The sequence below is a fragment of the Zalophus californianus genome, chromosome 4, assembly GCF_009762305.2.
Source record: "Zalophus californianus isolate mZalCal1 chromosome 4, mZalCal1.pri.v2, whole genome shotgun sequence".
Taxonomy (NCBI): Eukaryota; Metazoa; Chordata; class Mammalia; order Carnivora; family Otariidae; genus Zalophus; species Zalophus californianus.
The window spans coordinates 37,302,014-37,320,395 of NC_045598.1; the positions used below are offsets into that span (position 1 = coordinate 37,302,014).

Consider the following 18,382-nt stretch of genomic DNA (forward strand, 5'->3'; position numbering starts at 1 on the left):
AGGGGGCCCTCCTTGACTCACAACCCGGAGAGCTCCCTGCACGTAGCTGTGCACGCCCGTACCTGGGCAGTACACCGCGCATCCATACGCAGCTCCCAGCTCTACAGCTCCCTGCCCCCTCAAACCTTGCTCTCTCTCCTGATTGGTAGGTCGGGGAGGGAGGCTGGTAAGGAGGCAGCAGACACATCACTTCTTCCTGCGCTTAGTGTGGACTATGGACAGGTGGGTATGGACAGGTGTTTAGCAAATTGTCCCCACTGTGGGCCAGCCCCAGCACTGGGCAATAGAGAAGCCGTGAATCCAATCTGAGTTGCTGGCCTCAGGTCTCACATTCTGGTGGGGACAACAGATGCACAGGTCGGTATAATATAAGCTACACAGTAGAGGAATCCACAGAAAAAGAGCCTGGATTTCACTTCGGGGGGTGGGGGCGGGTGACAGGAAAGGCTGTCAGGATAAGGTGGCCTTTGAGCTGCACCGAGAGTGGATGAAGGGTAGACTAGGCCAGGGGACCGCAGCAGCAAAGGCACAGTGAGGGGCGGGGCAGGAAATGGTGAGCTGTCCGCTGTCAAGCTAGATAGAGCACCTGGGGGATATCATTGCTGTCACTGCAGTGATTTGGTTTGTAACCAGGCCTGAGAAACCCTCCCAGTTCTTAATCTTCCCAATCCCTCCCTCCACCCACCCAACACCTTGGATGGCTTTGGATGGCTCCTGGGGACCAGAAGACCACCATCTTTCTTGTTTGCTACTTTACCTCCCTGCTTGGTTGCACATTCAACTCCTTCAGATCAGCCTCCCTTGCATCATCTCAAGCGTCCCCTCAGAAGCATTCCACCTCATCTCTCCCTGCTTACACGAATCTCATCCTTCAAGGACAGAGGAGTCCTGCTTGTTCCGGAGACACGCTCCTGACCACTCCAGCCCCCAGTGGCCTCCTCGTCAGACCACCTAAAATGACTGAAGTAACCCCATGCTTTCATGGAATGATTCCCTTTCCAGTAAATGTTTTGCTACATGCTATATTAGGATGCTATTTTTACAACAAGAAATCCAACTTGAGTCAGTTTAAACAAAGAAAAGGGGAAGTGATTACAAGGGACTTGGAATCTCAAGCAACCTAATGCAGGAAAGGACTTGACCCAGCTCAGCGATCCAGGGGGTATGTATCTCTCTGCTTCTGGCTCTGCCTCCGTTCTGTTCTCTTCCCAGGCTGGCCTTCTCTGCCCTCTACCAGAGGAGGGGCAACATGACTGCTCACAGCACCTTCAGGTCCAGCCACCTCCAAATTCCCAAGAGAAGGTGATTGGCCCAACTGAAGTAGGTGCCCCACTCTGGCCCACTTGTTAGTAACAAGGCTGCTAGGCTACTCCTACTTCCCCATAGTCATGGGGATCGGGGGCTGGGCTGTTCTGACAGAAGGGACATTGTCATGAGCAGAGCAGATAGCCCAAAGATGTCTATTACATATCTATAATGTAACATGACTAAATGCTCATGACTATGCTACTCGCCTACTCTGACTTCCCAGTCCTTCCCCTCTTGGGCTGCGGCTTTCACTGGACACAGAGGAGGGGGGACTAAGTGTTCTGTTGGACTCCTTAACTCTCTGGGACTTTGGGACAACTACTTACCCTCTCTGAACCTCTTCCTTCTCACCTGGGAGTAAAATAGGAGCAATGCTACCCACCCTCACAGAGTTCTCATAAGATAGTACGCCTGAGAATGCCTAACATGGGCTGGGTACTAAGATGCTCCAGAAATGCTCGTGACGCTAGTAGATTTAAATTGGGGTAGCCTCCCAGCTCACAGGGATATCCCCGCCGCCCCCCGTGGTCATGGCCGTGCTACCCCATGTGTTTGGGGGAATTGTTTCTCCTCTAGCTGGGATCTGCCCCCCTCCGACAGTGATTTGTTAAGGTGAGAGCGTGTCCCAAATTGGATCACTCGGAGTGCTTCTCTGGGGCTTCCCCCCCCCCTACTGCAGCTCTTTTGTCTCTGTTTACAGAACTGTAAGGACGGGATCGTAGAGCTGCCAACACCCAGGTCCCCAACCTCATGGAGGAAGTGGTCTGTGAAATTGAAGCCAGCATGAAGAGGGTGTTCAAGTACTTGGTTCCCAGACATCGCCAAATCCTGTTCCATCTTGACCATAAGTTATGAGCCAGTGCATCCTTCTCATTTCTCTTAAGTTGATTTGAGTTGGTGGTTCTGTTGCTTGCAAGCAATGACTCCGGATAATACTGCTCCTCCCTGCGTAAACCTCAGAATCCTGACCTATAAAATGCTGGGGTTGCAGCCTGCCCCTTCATTTCTGATGTTCTATTATTGCATCCATCAATTTCTTCATTTCATCTGTCAGTCCGTTAGTCAGCAACTGCGCGGCATCTGTTCTGTCCCTGGCCCTCTGTTGGATGCTGGGGGTGTCGCTAGGGGAATAACTCACACCACCAGTTCCCAAGACTTATAGAGTCAGGAGGGGCCCCAAACAAGCATTTCATACTGAGTGTGGTAACGGCTGTGTTGGAGGGAAGCACGGGAGCTGTAGGGAAGTCAGAGAAGGAGCCCAGGGCTATTTGGAATGCTTCCTGGAGGCGGTGGCCTGAGGTGAGTTTTTCAGATGGGGGTGGGAGCAGGGAGGAGGAAGGGCATTCCAGGCAGAAGCAGCTAACTCTGTAAGATCCCAAAGGAGAATGAGGGAAAGTGGCAGCCTGGGGCTGGAGGGAAGGGACACAAGGGATGAATTTATTTGTATTTTCCACCCATGTAACTTCTGCGGGGAGAAAAAAAACAATTACAAGACCTCCATTTTTTAAACTGGGAAAATCCCTAGGGTGGAGTCTTTGAACGGGGAGGAAAGAAGTGACTCTTGGCCACAGTAAAGCGCTGGAGGAAATGATCCTTTCCCTCGCAGGCCACCCCACTGGCCCTTGTTGGTCCCCCAGGGAAGCCATGCTTGCAGTTGCATCCAGAGGCTGGTCCTGAGGCTGTTGGACCTGTCTAAAAATAGGAAGGCAGGGAGCCTAACGCCAAGCAGACGGCAGAAGAGCAGGCCTGGGAGGAGCGCAAACATCCCCCCTCCTAGGAATCATACTCATTACATTCTGAGCAAAGGCGGTTCACAATGTATCCTGGAGAAAATATGCAGTTATTGCCCCCAAACATGCCAAAGCTCGACTAATGACTGCATGCCTGCTCCAAAGGCATAAACTATTCCAGATGCTACTTCTTGCCTCCGTGAGAGCCCTTCTTTCTTCCAGCCTGAGGTTCTGGACTCTTCCTTGGGTTCTAGTCCTTTGGGAGACAGGGTAGGCAGAGGGTCTTGGGGTAAGTGATCACCCTCTCTGGGCCTCATTGGGGCATACTACAGGATCTTTGCCTTAAAAGACCATTGTGGAGACTAAGCCGAGCTGGCCGATGGGGGGGTTGGGGGGAGAAGGGGGCCAGGTGGGAAGCCGGGAGCCAGTGTTCTAGGTCATCTGGGTGAGGCAGGGGGCTTCTGAGCCTGAGCAAGTTCAGTTTCTCTATCTACCAAGTGGTAATGAGTCTGCAGGGAAGCAGTACTTTGAAAACTCACAGTGTCAAACACACTCAGGGATTGTGCCGGCTGGAGAGCCCTGCAGCTTCGGCCTGTCTTCTGGCTGGGTGCCTCCGGGCAGCTCCCTCCACTCTGTGGCCCTCCGCTCCCTCGTCTGTGAATTGGGAATGGTTTCTGGTTAGAGAAAGCCTCTGGTTAAAGAACTCATACATGCTTATTGCCTAATTTTAAAAAATTTAATCAACCCATCTTTGAACAGATGATACACTCACTGGATTCAAGTTCAAAAGATGCAAATGGTACAGAGTTAGTCTCCTCCTCACTCCTGTCTCATAACTGCACCATTTTCCTCCACTGAGGCAACCATTGCTATTGGTTTCTGGTATATTCAACATGTATAAGTTAAAAGAATTTTTATTGCAGTATTACTACATGCACACACACAGCCAAGTGACTATGTCTCAAAAACACAACTTGATGAATAATATTCATAGTTCTAATTCCTAAAGAGAAAAAAAGAAACAATCACCTGAAACTCATCACCTACAGATAAAACTGTTGATATTTTGGTGTATTTTCTTCCTCTTCCTTCCTGTATATGTACATATACATAAACCTCAGAACCATGCTGTATACTTTTGTACCCTGTTTTTTTATATTTAACCTATGCCACAGACATTTCCTCACATCATTAAAAACTACCCCCCCCCCCGCAACCCCTCTGGAAAACAGTATGGAGGTTCCTCAAACAGTTCAAATTAGAGCTACCATTCGATCCAGCAATTGCACTACTGGGTATTTACCCCAAAGATACAAATGTAGGGACCCGAAGGGGTACGTGCACCCCAATGTTTATAGCAGCAATGTCCACAATAGCCAAACTGTGGAAAGAGCCAAGATGTCCATCGACAGATGAATGGATAAAGAAGATGTGGTATATATACACAATGGAATATTATGCAGCCATCAAAAGGAATGAGATCTTGCCATTTGCAACGACATGGATGGAACTGGAGGGTGTTATGCTTAGTGAAATAAGTCAATCAGAGAAAGACATGTATCATATGACCTCACTGATATGAGGAATTCTTAATCTCAGGAACAAACTGAGGGTTGCTGGAGTGGTCGGGGTGGGAGGGATGGGGTGGCTGGGTGATAGACACTGGGGAGGGTATGTGCTATGGTGAGCGCTGTGAATTGTGCAAGACTGTTGAATCACAGATCTGTACTTCTGAAACAAATAACGCAACATATTTTAAGAAAAAAGAAAAAGAAGAAGATAGCAGGAGAGGAAGAATGAAGGGGAGTAAGTCAGAGGGGGAGACGAACCAGGAGAGATGATGGACTCTGAAAAACAAACTGAGGGTTCTAGAGGGGAGGAGGGTAGGGGGATGGGTTAGCCTGGTGATGGGTATTAAAGAGGGCACATTCTGCGTGGAGTACTGGGTGTTATGCACAAACAATGAATCATGGAACACTACACCAAAACAAATGATGTAATATATGGTGATTAACATAACAATAAAAATAAAAAAAAACTATCCCCCCCCCCCCCCGTTTTCTTTCAATGTTTGCCTAATGTTTCAAAGAATGGACCCAACCTTCCTGTAGGGCATCAGGTTCAATCTTCCCCTATTATAAATAACACCGCGATGACCATCCTTGAACATGCATCATGAGCACATCCCTCAGGATGAAGTCCTAGCAGGGGAATCATTGAATCAAATAGCACGAACTGTAGTATTACAACTCAGGAGAAAGCAAGGAGGGTCAGGCCTGATGCACAGAACTGCCCTGTTAGAGCTGTTATGTAAGGCTCTGTCCTCCTGCTGGGCACAGACACAGGGCTCCATGAGTGTGAGCTAGGCCCTCCGTCCCTCGAGTCTCCTGACAGCCACAAAGGAGCACCTCAGTCTTGCCTGAGCCCTATTATTTTAATCCCTGGAGACTTGCCAAATGGTGGCCTGGTGAATGTTTAACAGCTGGCTCTTGGGGCAGGGTAGGTTCTGATTTGTGGCATTTGCCCATTTCTGTGGTGTAAAACCTCCTGCTGTGGCCAGTTTCAAAATGCCAGTATGTTGGAAAGCAGAGTTGGGATGAGAGGCACCTAATCTCACAGGCTGGTCGGAGCTGACTTGTCTTCTTACCTGCCCTTGGCTCCCCCTTGTCCCTCTTCTTCCTCCTTCCTGTTCATCCCCCTCCCTGAGGCTCATCCAAAGTGATAGGGAATGAATATTCTGTGAGGAGGTGGATGTTGCTGAAGAATGAGAACATCTTCTCCCAGTTCTCTAAAGGAGAAACTGAGGTGCAAGGAGGTCCAGATGACTGCCCCGGGTCACCCAGCCAGATGATCTTCCAGAGGGGTGTTACTCTCTGCTCTCTGCGTGGGACACTTCTCAGATGGGAGTCCGTGCTTCCTGCTGTGAAAATACACTGCCTTTTCTAGCACTCCCCCTCCTCTTCTCCCTCTTTGGGGACTTCTGTGCCTGGATCCACAAGACCATGAGTCCCAGGCCTTGCCCTCCAGGAGCTGAGAGCCAAGTGGGGAGGCAGACGCACGTGGGCAGTTTAGACCAGGCAGACGGGTGAGCGCCCTGTAGGAGCTCCCCTGTTCAAGTGACTCCAGTCGCTCTAGAAGCTTCCATGCTTCTCTCTTCTCTCTGGGTAGCAGACATGGTTGAGACCTTCTCTTCCTCCTTCCTCAGGGAACCTGTTTTTTCTCAATATCTACCGTCTTTCACTCAGCAACCCGTTTCAGGGGCAAGTCAGCCATCCCCAGCTGTGGGAGTGGGTAGGTTCTGACCAGTCTTGGTCAAATCTGCCCTTTATTCTTCCTTGTCAGAGATTGTTTAGGAATGGGAAGTGATCCAATTCTGGCCAACGGGCGCTGCGGAGACATGGGGAGGGGTAGCGGGGACAGGGGGCCCTGCATAGAAAGAGACAACCTCTCTTCTTCTGGGTACTTGGAACTCAGTGCTGCAGTTCTGGGTGTTGTAATTATCTTGTCACCAGCCTGAAGATGAAGCCAACCCAGGAGGGATAGCAGCACCAAGAGAATCACAGAAAAGGGGAGCCAGAGCCCTAATTGCATCCTCCCTCTGACCGTCTCGTTACGGAGAAAACAGATTTCCTTCCAGTCTAAATCACTTTGAGTTGATGTTTTCTGTTACTTGAAGCCAAAAACATCCTAAATAATGAAACGCTTCCCTCCCATAGTCCACACGGCAAATGCAGTGGTTACTCTACAATGGGGATCTTATCACATCGCTTCCTGATTCCAGTCCTTCAGCTGCTTTTTAGGAAGTTAGGACAAAGTCTGTGTTCACTGTGTCTCTCCCTGCGTCACGCCTACCCACCTCCAAGCCAGCGTCAGCCCCTGCGGGTAGGACAGTGGCTCGGACTCACTGGCTCCCTGGCGCCTGGAATAGAGTCTGCCGTGAGGCGCGTCCTTAATGAACACCGTGGAGTAAGTGCGCAGGAGAAGGAGCTGTGGGTGAGGGTGGGGTGGGCGGTCAGAGTCCTAGACCTTGCACTGACTTGTTCTGGGACTTTGGGTGCATCTCTCCTCTGTCTGGACCTCAATATCCAAAACTGTAAAGAAGGCATACTGTGGACTAAAGCAGTAGTTTAAGAATTGGGATTCAAAGTACCTCTCAGTGACTCCATACAATAGCAGTCATGCTTTTAGTATCCATGGATGCAAAGCTTTACAACGCAGGTATTTGCCTGTCACAGTAGCATTGATGTCCATTTGGAAAGCCTTCATCCTTGTGTGTGACAGCACTGGGGGCCACGTGGTTTCCAGATGCCTGCCTTGAGCTAGGGGGCCCGCAGGCTGGGAGCCCCCCCCTGCAGCATCGCAGAGGTCCTCAGGCACTAGGGGCTTATGTATCTGGCATGGGCCAGAGCAGTTGTACCTCTTGCTCAGGGTTACACAGCCATTAGCGGTGGATTCAGACTCACTCTTCTCCCACCTGGGGCTCCTTTGGCTCAGCCAGCCTGGCCCACAGCACTAGTCCCCCTCAGTGTCCCTAGAAATGAGAAGCAGGGAGGCCTGTGAGCCCTGAGATTGCCCAGGGTGGGGGATGAGGTAGATGGCAGAACACAGAAAGCCGACAGCCCCAAATGACAGTGAACATACTTCAGATGCCGGGGGCGTGGTTTAGGAGTGGCTGGAATTAACCCTCAGGGCTGAGCCAACATGGTCTCAGTCCGAGCCTGAACCGAGTCTGGACCAGGCAGAGGCAGGGACCGCGTGGGGGGTCCTGGCCCAGGGCTGCAGGGCTGAGCAGAGAGGCAGTGGAGGCAGGAGGCAGATTCCTAGCTGGAAACCAGGCACCAAGATCTTCTACCTTTCCAGACATGTGTGGTCATTTGTTAGTTGTTCATGTATCACTCATTCATTCCTTCGTTCACTCAGCCAGGTCCTCAGTCACTCAACAATGCTCACAGAGCTGCACCACCTATAGCCTGGCATCGGGTCCGAGGAGGAACTGAGCACAGAGGGAGGGAGACGCAGAGCACGTGCTCAAGTCTCTCTGGGTAGGGTCGGGCCAGAGGCGCCGGCAGGCCTTCTGCCTGGGGAAGGGTGAGGAAGGGGAAACTGGGAAATGTATTCTAGTGGATGAAATGGTTATCTTCTGAAAGTGATCCGCAAAGGACAAGGAGGAGTACACCAGGCCGGCCAGGGGGTGTCTCTCAGAGGGGAGAATGGCACGTCTTGTTCATAAAAGGCTTAGGAGATCAAGGGGCTGGTTGGAAAAATAAATGAGGCTGTATTTATATCTGAAGCTGGCAAAGCGGGCTGTGCTCATTTCAGTTCGCAAAGGCTCAGAGCGGGAGAGGACCTTGGTTGAAAGCAAGCGGCTCTGCAGAGAATGCGTGTATGGGGAGGGGAAGCGGGCGCGGGGGCCTGGGGAGCAGCGGGGCCGCAGGTCCGGCCATGGGGGCACCTGCCAGCCAGCCTTCCCAACAGTGTAGTCTGACTCCCGATGGGGGCCAGGGAGCGGGGCCCCTGAAGGTGCTCAAGCGGGGCTGCAGAGGGGGTGTCGCTCTAGCTGCTGAGGAGAGGTGGAATTGGAGGGGGAGGCTCAGAGAACAGCCAGGAGGCAACTGCCCTGGGCACTGTGAGAACTGGTATTGGCCTGAACAACCGCTAGGACAGAGGGACAAGAGCAGAGGATGGATCTGAGAGAGACTGCTGGGAACTGACAGGTCTGGGTGACTGCAGGTGGTCGGAGAGGGAGAGAGAGAGGGGCCCATGGTGATGGACGGGATGATGGCCAATTCCTGGACTGTGTGGCAGTGGATGTTTAAGCCACTGTCTGAGATGGACGGCTGGACGGTCCCTCTCTGTCCTGGTCTGAATAGGAATGAGGGGTCCGATGCTCCCCCAGAGCCAGAGCTTTGGTTCACACCTCACCGTCTGCTCAGCCTCCCATCTGGTCTCAGCCTCCAACCTCTTCCCTCTGTAGGCTCTCTGTGGCCACAGTGATCGCAACAAGGGATCTGACCATGTCACTCCCCTGCTGAAAAACTTTCGAGGGTTACCTGTTGTCTGGAAAGATCTGAGCTCCTTAGCCTGGCAAATAGTCATCTACAGTCTGACCCCGTCTACCTTCTGTCTCCGTCCCTTGGCACTCTCTACGAGTTACAGTGAATGATAATAGTAACAGCAACAAACAACAAACAACAGCTAACACACAACACTGATGTGTGCCAGGCAGTGTCCCAAGAACTTTACATATATTCACTCATGTAATTCTTGGTCGAAAAACATGGCAAATCTTGGACTTTCTGGAATGGGCCATATTCTCTTGCTCTCAGATCTTCGTACCTTCAGTTTTCTTGTTCTGGTAACCAGCTGTCCTTCCAGCCATGTGATATGTATTTATAGACCATCAGCTTGTGTCAGACCCTGTACTAAGTGCCTGGGATCCCCATAGGAGTGAGATGTGTACGGGCCCTCAATGCATAGTCTAGTGTGGGAGACAGATCCATGAAGAGTCAGTAAGTGCAGCGACAGAGAGGATGGGGGCAGAGAATGAGCCCTAATCCAGCCTGGGGCCTGCCAATCTGGACCACTGGAGCTTTACCCTCTCCAGGAAGCTTCCCTGACATTGCCAGGCTGGCTGAGGTCCCTCTTCTGTGCCCCCACAGTCCCTTCTCTGCCCGCATCACACACCGACCACTGTGTATGGGGAGTGTCTGTGTGGCTGCACCCTCCTGAGCATAGTGAAGGCAAGAACAGTCTGACTCATCAACGATACAGCACCCGAGGCAGCCTGGACACAGATCCTAGGATTTGCTGAATAGAAGTGCTTGAAGGATGAAGAGTCACAAAGAAGGGCATCCTCCTCTTGGGTTGTTCTCTGATGCTCTCCCCAGAGACAGGCCTGATCTTATTCCCTTTCCTGAGCCTGGCTCAGGTCCCTTAGCCCAGAAGACACCCCAGGGTCAGGCCCTGTGCGTAAGGCTGGGGCTGCTGCCTTCATTAACTGGTTCAGAAAAGGCCACACCAGAATGGGGGCCCAACCACCCCCAGCCAGGTTGGAAGCATCTGCCCCAGGCTCCTGAGGAAGGAGCAGTATTCTGGGTAGCTCTAGTCTTTTTTTTTTTTTTTTTTTAAAGATTTTATTTATTTATTTGAGAGAGAGAGAATGAGAGAGAGAGAGCATGGGAGGGGAGGGTCAGAGGGAGAACAGACTCCCTGCTGAGCAGGGAGCCCGATGCGGGACTTGATCCCAGGACTCCAGGATCATGACCTGAGCCGAAGGCAGTTGCCTAACCAACTGAGCCACTCAGGTGCCCTGGGTAGCTCTAGTCTTGGGGGTAAGAGGGAAGAGGCCCTGCAGCAGCCCTCAGAAGCCCTGGGTGGTTGGGGTGGGGTGGGGTGTCTCTGAGAGTTTCTTTGGTTCCTGAGCCCCTTCTGCAGCCTCTGGGCTATGGGATCCGTGGATGCCATGATGAAGGGCTTAAGGAATAAATGACTCTAGAGTGGTCTCTAGGGGTATTTGAGGAATATTCCAGGAAGCCTTATGAGGCCTGATGACAGCTCAGGCTGGCCCCATGGACTCTCACTGGGTTAACATAGCTCTCTCTCCCCAGAGCTGTGGAGTGGCAATCATGGGCCCTCCTAGAGGGGTTATGAATCTCAGAGCAAGGACCTGAAAGGACTTTCCCAGGCAGAGTGGTTGGGAAGGTCTGGCCCCCACTCTCTGCTCCTTGCCTCGAAGCCCATCTTGGCTCATGGTGCCTCTGCAGGGGTGGGGCTGGGGGCAGGGAGCCTTGGGGGCTGATGCTAACAGCTTTGGACAGGGTGGGAATTTCCATTCCTATCTAGGCAGCCATCAACGCTGTGTGCCCTGACCTGGGCCTTTGGCCTCCAAAGGGCAGTGGGAAGGCCGGCCCCAGGGCCAATCCCTGGCCATTAATCCCTCCTGCCAGCCTGAATATCCACCCAGCGTGGTCAGACAAAGGACTGCCCAGCCCAGCCACTGTGTTCCTCCCGCCCCAGGGGCTCCACTCAGACGCTGGGCCGCCTGGAATCCAGGCCCATGAGAAAGGGGCCGCCTTCACTGGCCATCTTATGCCCGGATGCTCAGTCGCATCCCGTCCGGCCCAGGGCCTATGAAAAGAGGGCCCAGCCACGCTGAAAACACGGATTAGCCCTTGCCCACCCCCACCCCCACCCCCGACACCGGCCTGCTTGGCTCCGGGAAGCAGGCCCAATGGAGGGGGCCAGGCAGGCACAGAGAACTGGAAAAGTCTGGGTTCTCACCCCTCTGGCCCCATTCCCTGCCCCCACCCTCCCCAGGATTAGCATAGCTAAGTGCACATTCAATATCATTTATTGAACATATACTATGTCCCAGGCTCTACACATGGATTGGCAAATTGAAAGTACAAGAAAATTACAGTCAGCCATGGAAGGTAATTAGAGCCACTCTCCATAACCCCCCACCCCGTCCCCACCCCTACCAAATCCATAGGGGTGAGACAGGTTGTGGTAGGGGCCTTCAGAGGGGCCTTTGGCCCCAAGGAAAGGTGGAAAAGACTGTGGCTCTGGTTCTGTGCCTGAGTCCAGCTGTAGGATTATGCTGCACCCGGTTGAAAGTATGCAGGCTCTGAAATCACTTCTTGGACTGCCTCTCTCCTTCCCTTCCTGCTTTAATACTGGAAATGCAGGGAAAAAACCTTCAAGTGCCATTGTGGGTCAAGCACCTTTCATATATGATCTCATCTGAATCTCCTAACAATGTGGACAGGGCTCATTATTGCCCCCATTTGGCAGGTAAGGAAACTGAGGCTCCAATGAACAGCTGGCCCCAGGTCACGTGGCTCTTGCAGCTGGATTCCCTGCTGCTGCAGTTGCTTGTCTTGTCTTCCGTGAGCTGTTCATGGCGCCCGCGCTGTCTTGTGTTCTGTAAGGCCTGTGCTCAGGCAGGAGTTCTCCACAATGCAATGTGGAGAGGTCACAGGGGCGGAAACTGTGTGCCTACAAACCAGGCTGATCCTCACGATTGTAGGGTTGGGGGGTAGGCTCTCAGTTGCTGAGTGTCACCTCCTCCTTCCCCTCTGCCCACCTCTCCCATAGCAGTAATTGTCTGTGTCCATCTCCCCACCAAATCAAGAATCTCTTCATCTTGGTCTTCCCTGAGCGCTGGCCAAGGGTCTGGCATGGAAGTGCTGAGTGATGCGGGCTAAACTGAGGCCAGGACACCCGAAGGAGGGGTGGATTTGGGGTCCACAGGGCACTGACAGGACTTGCAGATTGCTGGGATGGAGGGAGTGATGGGGAAGAGGAGGAGCCCAAGATGATGTTGATTATTTCTGTTCTGGGTGGTGAGGGGCAAGGGCCCATTTGCTGCAATGGGGTTGAGGGTGCACGGGGTTCAGGCTGATGTCCAGTATATACTGGATATGCTGAGCTGGAGGTCAGGAGAGAGGCTAGGCATCAACTCTGCAGCCACAGTTGTTGAGAGCTGGAAGAACTCTAGACGAAGTCATTTCTACAGTCGCACCTTTAAAATATGGTGTTCTTAGGAGAGTCATGGAGCTGGTGCTCTGAATTCAGGGGTTAATTCCGGCCCTGCTACCTACTAGCTGTGTGAACCTAGGAAGGTCTCTTAACCTCTCCAAGCCTTATTTTCCTTCTCTGCAAAACAGAGATTGTAACAGCACTGACCTCACAAGATGTTTGCACTGAAGTGAGGTAATGCATGTGACGAGTTTGCCGCCAATGAAATACTCAGTAATGGTGGCTGCTACATTATGCGGCTGGAGAGTGGGGGCCTTGAGCTTCCAGGTCGGTTTTGGAAGCCCTTGGCCACAGGCCTGCAGTAGCTAGCTTCGGTCATTTGTACCCCAGGGCTCTCTATATTGGGGCCAGAACTGGGATGAGGCATCTAGGGCCCCCAATTTAAGGAGGCCCTGGCTCTCAAGTGCCAGTCCTGCACTCACACCACCCTGAGAGTCAGTGCCCCCTTAAATTTTGGCCTTGGGCCCTTCACTTGCCTCACCTACCCCCAGCCCTGCTCCCTTGATCTTGCCTGTCCCCCAAGACAAGCCTCTTTAAGGCAAGCCTTCTTCCACCCTTTGGTGCCCTTCAAGCTAGGTCTGGCTCCCCTGTCACTTTGAAGAGATTTCCTGAAATAAGCTCAGGGAGACATCACCTCTGGATGGTGATAGTAGGTGGTGTTTCCCAGAGTGAGTTTTTAATAAAACCCACTAAGATACCCCTCCCTCCCCATGAGATGTGAGTGTGGCATTTCTGGGTCAGTAAGCAGTTTTCTCAGATCTCCAGGCAGTGGAAACACTTGGGGGTCTCTCTCTGACCCAGCAACTGGTCCTTGGAACTTTGGGTTGTGTAGTCCTCTGTTTTGTGCATCTCCACAGTGTGTACGCTGTGTCTATGTGTGTGTGTGTGTGTGTGTGTGTGTAAGAGCGCGCGCACGTACGAGAGAGAGAGAGAGAGAGAGAGAGAGAGAGAGAGAGAGAGAGAGAGAGAAAGGAAGCCCTTTCTCTAAAACAGAAGGGGCAGGGAGAAGAGGCAGCCGGAAAGGCAACTCCAACTTATGGACTTTCTGGGGGCCCTTGATTTTAAAGCAGCCAGTCCCCTGGTCCCCAAATATGCTAGTTGATCACTTTTCAGGATTTTGTTTTTTCAGAGGATGTTTGCAAATGGCTTGGACAGGACAGGGTTGTGTGGGAGGTAGCAGAGAGAGGAGATGGTGACCCTGGAACCACCAAACATACTCTCCTGAGACAAAGCTGGCCTTCTCACTCTGCCATTCCCCCTACCCTACTCTTTTAATGTCCAAGACCAGCATGGTGTCAGGATGCCAAAGGCTGGTAAGGTGGTCCTGGGTGGCTCTCATCTCTACCCCAGCTTGGGTAGGAAGGACCTGGAGGAGGCTAGGAGAGAATGATGGAGGGGACGGGACCGGGAGGAGCATAATGGGGAGGGGGCCCCCAAAGAGTACACTGAGTGAGCGGATTTGTGATTAGCATTGATCCAAAGAGGAGGGGGTTGAGGGAGAGGCGGAAAGGGGGATGGGGCCAGGACCGGACCGACCGGATGGAGATGGGGAAAGGATTGAGGTTGGATCTGGAAGGACTGACCCAAAGGGAAGACACCAAGGGAGGGGCGACATGTAGGTGGCGGAGGGCTGTGAGCCTAGTAAGGGGATTGGGGAAGCAAATCAGGGAGGAGGCGCTGGCCGGCGGGGTAAGATCCGAGCCCTCTCCCCTGGCTGGGGGGGGGACGGGGGCGGGGGGGCCCGTGTCCATATAAGGCGGGTCGGCGGCCCCTGCTCTCTCCGAGCTGCGCGGGCAGGGGCAGCCGCATCCCAATGACCGGGCGCAGCGACATGGAGCCGCCCGCCGCTTTCTCGGGCTTCCCGGCCCTGCCCTCGGTCGCGCCGTCGGGGCCGCCGCCGTCGCCGCAGGCCGGGGCCAAGCCGGGGCCGGAGCCCGAGGAGGCGGCCGCGGGTCGCGGGGAACCGGAGCCCGCCCCAGCGCCGGGCCCGGGGCGGCGGCGGCGGCGGCCCCTGCAGCGCGGGAAGCCGCCCTACTCGTACATCGCGCTCATCGCCATGGCGCTGGCGCACGCCCCGGGCCGCCGCCTCACGCTGGCCGCCATCTACCGCTTCATCACCGAGCGCTTCGCCTTCTATCGCGACAGCCCGCGCAAGTGGCAGAACAGCATCCGCCACAACCTGACGCTCAACGACTGCTTCGTCAAGGTGCCGCGCGAGCCGGGCAACCCGGGCAAGGGCAACTACTGGACGCTCGACCCCGCGGCCGCCGACATGTTCGACAACGGCAGCTTCCTGCGGCGCCGCAAGCGCTTCAAGCGCGCCGAGCTGCCCGCGCTGCCCGCCGCCGGCCCGCCGCCCTTCCCCTACGCGCCCTACGCGCCCGGCCCCGCGCTGCTCGCGCCGCCGCCCTCCGCCGCGCCCGGGCCCTCGCCGCCCGCGCGCCTCTTCAGCGTCGACAGCCTGGTGAGCCTGCAGCCCGAGCTGGCGGGGCTGGGCGCCCCCGAGCCGCCCTGCTGCGCCGCGCCCGACGCCGGCGCCGCCTTCCCGCCCTGCCCGGCCGCCGCCTCCCCGCCGCTCTACTCGCCCGGCCCCGAGCGCCTGGGGCTGCCCGCGCCGCACCCCGGCCCCGGCCCGCTCCCCGCCGAGCCCCTGCTGGCGCTGGCCGGGCCCGCCGCCACGCTCGGCCCGCTTGGCCCGGGGGAGGCCTACCTGCGGCAGCCGGGCTACGCGCCGGGGCTCGAGCGCTACCTGTGAGCCGCCGCAGCGGCCCGGCCCGCGCGCCCCGTCTCTGCCCCGCTCGGCTCGGCTCGGGGAGCGAGCGCACCTGTGACGCCTGGCTGCCCCCATCCCGGGCACACTCCCGCGGTCTCTCCACAGGACCGCCCCCCGGCCCCCTTCCCCCCACTCTCACCTGTGAGCCCCCTCGGGGCGCTCCCGCCGGCGCCATATGGGGTCCCGAGTGCCGGAGCTCATCGCCTCCAGTGAGCTTCCCTCCCCAGCTTCTTGGTGAGCCCCGAGCCTTCGGAAGCCAGACCTTCGCTCTCAAGCCGCCTCCTCGACTGGCTCCAAACTTCTTCCGCCTTCCCTCGTGTTTTCACAACACATTAGAGGTCAGACTCCTGGGTTCCTGACTCCTTTGCTGTCTTCCCTCCACTTCCCCACAAGTTTGCCCCCAGCCCCACTTACCTGTGTGTCCGCACCTGTCTTACTGGGAGGGAGCGCCCCTTCCACACAGACGCACCTGGCTGCGCTGTTCCAGCCCCGGCGGACAGTTCTTCAAGATCTCCGAGACGAGCAGGACCAGGGGCTCCTGACTGAAAGGGGGGCTAGTGGGCTGCCCCACCATCTGGACCACGTAGGACTTATTGGGTTATTTTTTAAATTAAAGCTGGTTTGATTAAAAAGAAAGAAGAAATCCTCCACTGGGCTCGGTGTGCTGGCTGGTGACTTGGGGAGTGATCTGGGAATATAGGGGGTGAGCTTTGTGGGATCTTGGGTTGCCACGGGGTGAGCCCTCTGTCAGTTATCAGGCAAAGTTTCATGAAGTAGGATTAGGATGTGATTAAGCCATAGCTGTGCACATAGTGGGCCTAGTAAAATGCTACCACTTGCTGCATCCCAGACACTGGTAGAGATGAGATGGGGTGTGCACATGAGTGTTTTTGGCTAAGGGGGTTTGTCCGCTGTGTGAGATTATTCCCAGCTCCCACGGATAAGGGAGCATTGGCCACTCCTCTAACAAGTACTTATTGAACGTGCCAAGCACTGTTTAGGCACTGGAAATACATCACTAAGCAAATGGGCAAGATCCCTGCCTTATGGGGCTTATGGATCTGTGGGGAAGAGACATTACCAATCAGTCCCCAGAGATATGAGATAAGTGCTCTAGAGCCTTGCACTCAAACTGTGGTCCACAGACCTTCAGCATCACCGGGGAGCTTGTTAGAAGTGCAGAATCTCAGGCTCTGCCTCAGACCCACTGAATCATCAGATTCTGCATTTTAACAAAATTCCCAGGTGATTAGTATAAATAGTATTCTGAAGGAAAGGCACTGGATCAAGGCTGGGGGCTCGATTTAAAAGGCTAAAGCTCTCTACTTTAAGAAAGGGGGACCATGAACCACATGTTCCCCCGCTGAACTTCTGGAGCTGGACTCTGCATCAGCATCTATGCCTCCTGTTCTACCTACCTTGCTAGGTTTGAGTTGAGGCAGCGGGAACCTGAGCTGGTTACGGACTGTCCCCAGCACCACGGACAGGGCAGCACCAAGGAGAGACTCAGGGTTGCAGTTTGAGGGAGGTGGCCTTTGACCCTGTCCTGCTCCCTAGTGCTGACCCAAATGCTAAGCATTGGGATTTTCCGAGCTCTCCTGCCCCGGCACTGCCACGCTAGTGGGGCCTGGATCGGGCGTCGGGGAGTGGGATGATGTGTCTGGAGTCCAGGGTGAATGTGATTTGCATGTTGGATGTTGGACATGCCTGGTGCACCTCTCTTAGTTACAAGAATTTAAAGTTCTCTAGTGGTGGTGGAGGGTGAGGGTGGAGACGCAGCAGCTTCTAGGGAAGAAAGGGCAGGAAATCTGAGAAGGCAGGGAAGGCCCTCTTTGGTGGTAGGACACTGGGTGCAGACTGTGTGGTATGAAATGCGCTGAATAGACACCCTCCTTCAGCTATTAACACCTTTGAACATGAGTCAGAGCTAATTTGCCTAAAGCATAGCAGCCCTTCACTTAATATGGGGATTGACGGACTCCCTAGTGTCTAATGTTGTGCCTGACTTCCTGAATAATGACTGGGTTGACAGTACTTTGGCACCTTCTTATCCATTTCCACTTGCAGTCCTTGCAATGACCTGCAAAAGACGCAAGAGGTGGAGGCTATCTCCCCATCTGTCGGATGAGAATTGCCCCTCTCTGGAGCCCAACAGGCAGCAAATATCCAGCCTGCCTGTTCTCTACGGAGTAGAGCTCCACAAACATCAAAATGTAAACTTTCTTCTCTTCCAAATGGTGTTACAGCCCCTCCTCCTGCCTCAGAGTACCTCTTGATAAAATCCTCCAAATCCAAGAACTGTGCAGGGAATGGGAGAACCCTTCTCAGTCTGTTGAAGCCAGGAAGTGCCTTGTGAGCTCTGATTTCCGTTCTTGCCACTGCCCTGCAGGTCTCTGTCCCCAGGATCTTGGAACTCTGAGGACTAGGTGGGAAATGTCTGTACAGAAATACTAGAAAGGTCACTGCTGAACTGGAAAATCAGAGAAATTTTTTTTTTATGCCTCTTTAATCTTCCTTTTTTCAACTGCATCAAGCACTTGCTTTGTGTGGCTGGGCCCTATGCTAGGCTCCTAGGCCAATACAGAATCAGATTTGAGACTGTTTATGCCCTTACAGAATATGCTATTAGTCATAGAGTGCACTAAGAATTTTGACATTTTGGTAGATGTTGAACAAACAAAAACAAAAGCCCTAATCCACCTCTGTCTTTAAAACACCAATCAGGGGCGCCTGGCTGGCTCAGTCGTTTAAGCATCTGCCTTGGGCTCACTCAGGTCATGATTTGGGGTCCTGGGATCGAGCCCCACATTGGGCTCCCTGCTCAGTGAGAGTCTGCTTCTACCTCTTCCTCTGCCCCTCCCCCTACTTGTGTGTTCTCTCTCTCAAATAAATAAATAAAATCTTAAAAAAAAATCAAAAGCACCAATCACTTATCTAGAAGTAAGATTTCAAAATTATTCTCCCTGCTCCCTTTTTGGAGAATATAATCTGAATAGAGCCTTCAGACACCTTTTTTTTTTTTAAAGATTTT

At 53.8% G+C, this 18,382-nt stretch overlaps 1 protein-coding gene across 1 annotated transcript; it reads left to right on the plus strand.

Annotated features, from left to right (window-relative positions):
- The first annotated feature begins 14,391 nt into the window (after positions 1-14,391).
- On the plus strand, positions 14,392-15,333 carry FOXE3 (forkhead box E3). The gene has a single exon (XM_027579760.1). The coding sequence runs from the start codon at positions 14,392-14,394 to the stop codon at positions 15,331-15,333; it is 942 nt and encodes a 313-aa protein (XP_027435561.1).
- The last annotated feature ends 3,049 nt before the right edge of the window (positions 15,334-18,382 follow it).

Excerpts from the sequence above, each read along its gene's own strand:
- FOXE3 (XM_027579760.1), top strand. The coding sequence starts at position 14,392 with ATGACCGGGCGCAGCGACATGGAGCCGCCCGCCGCTTTCTCGGGCTTC.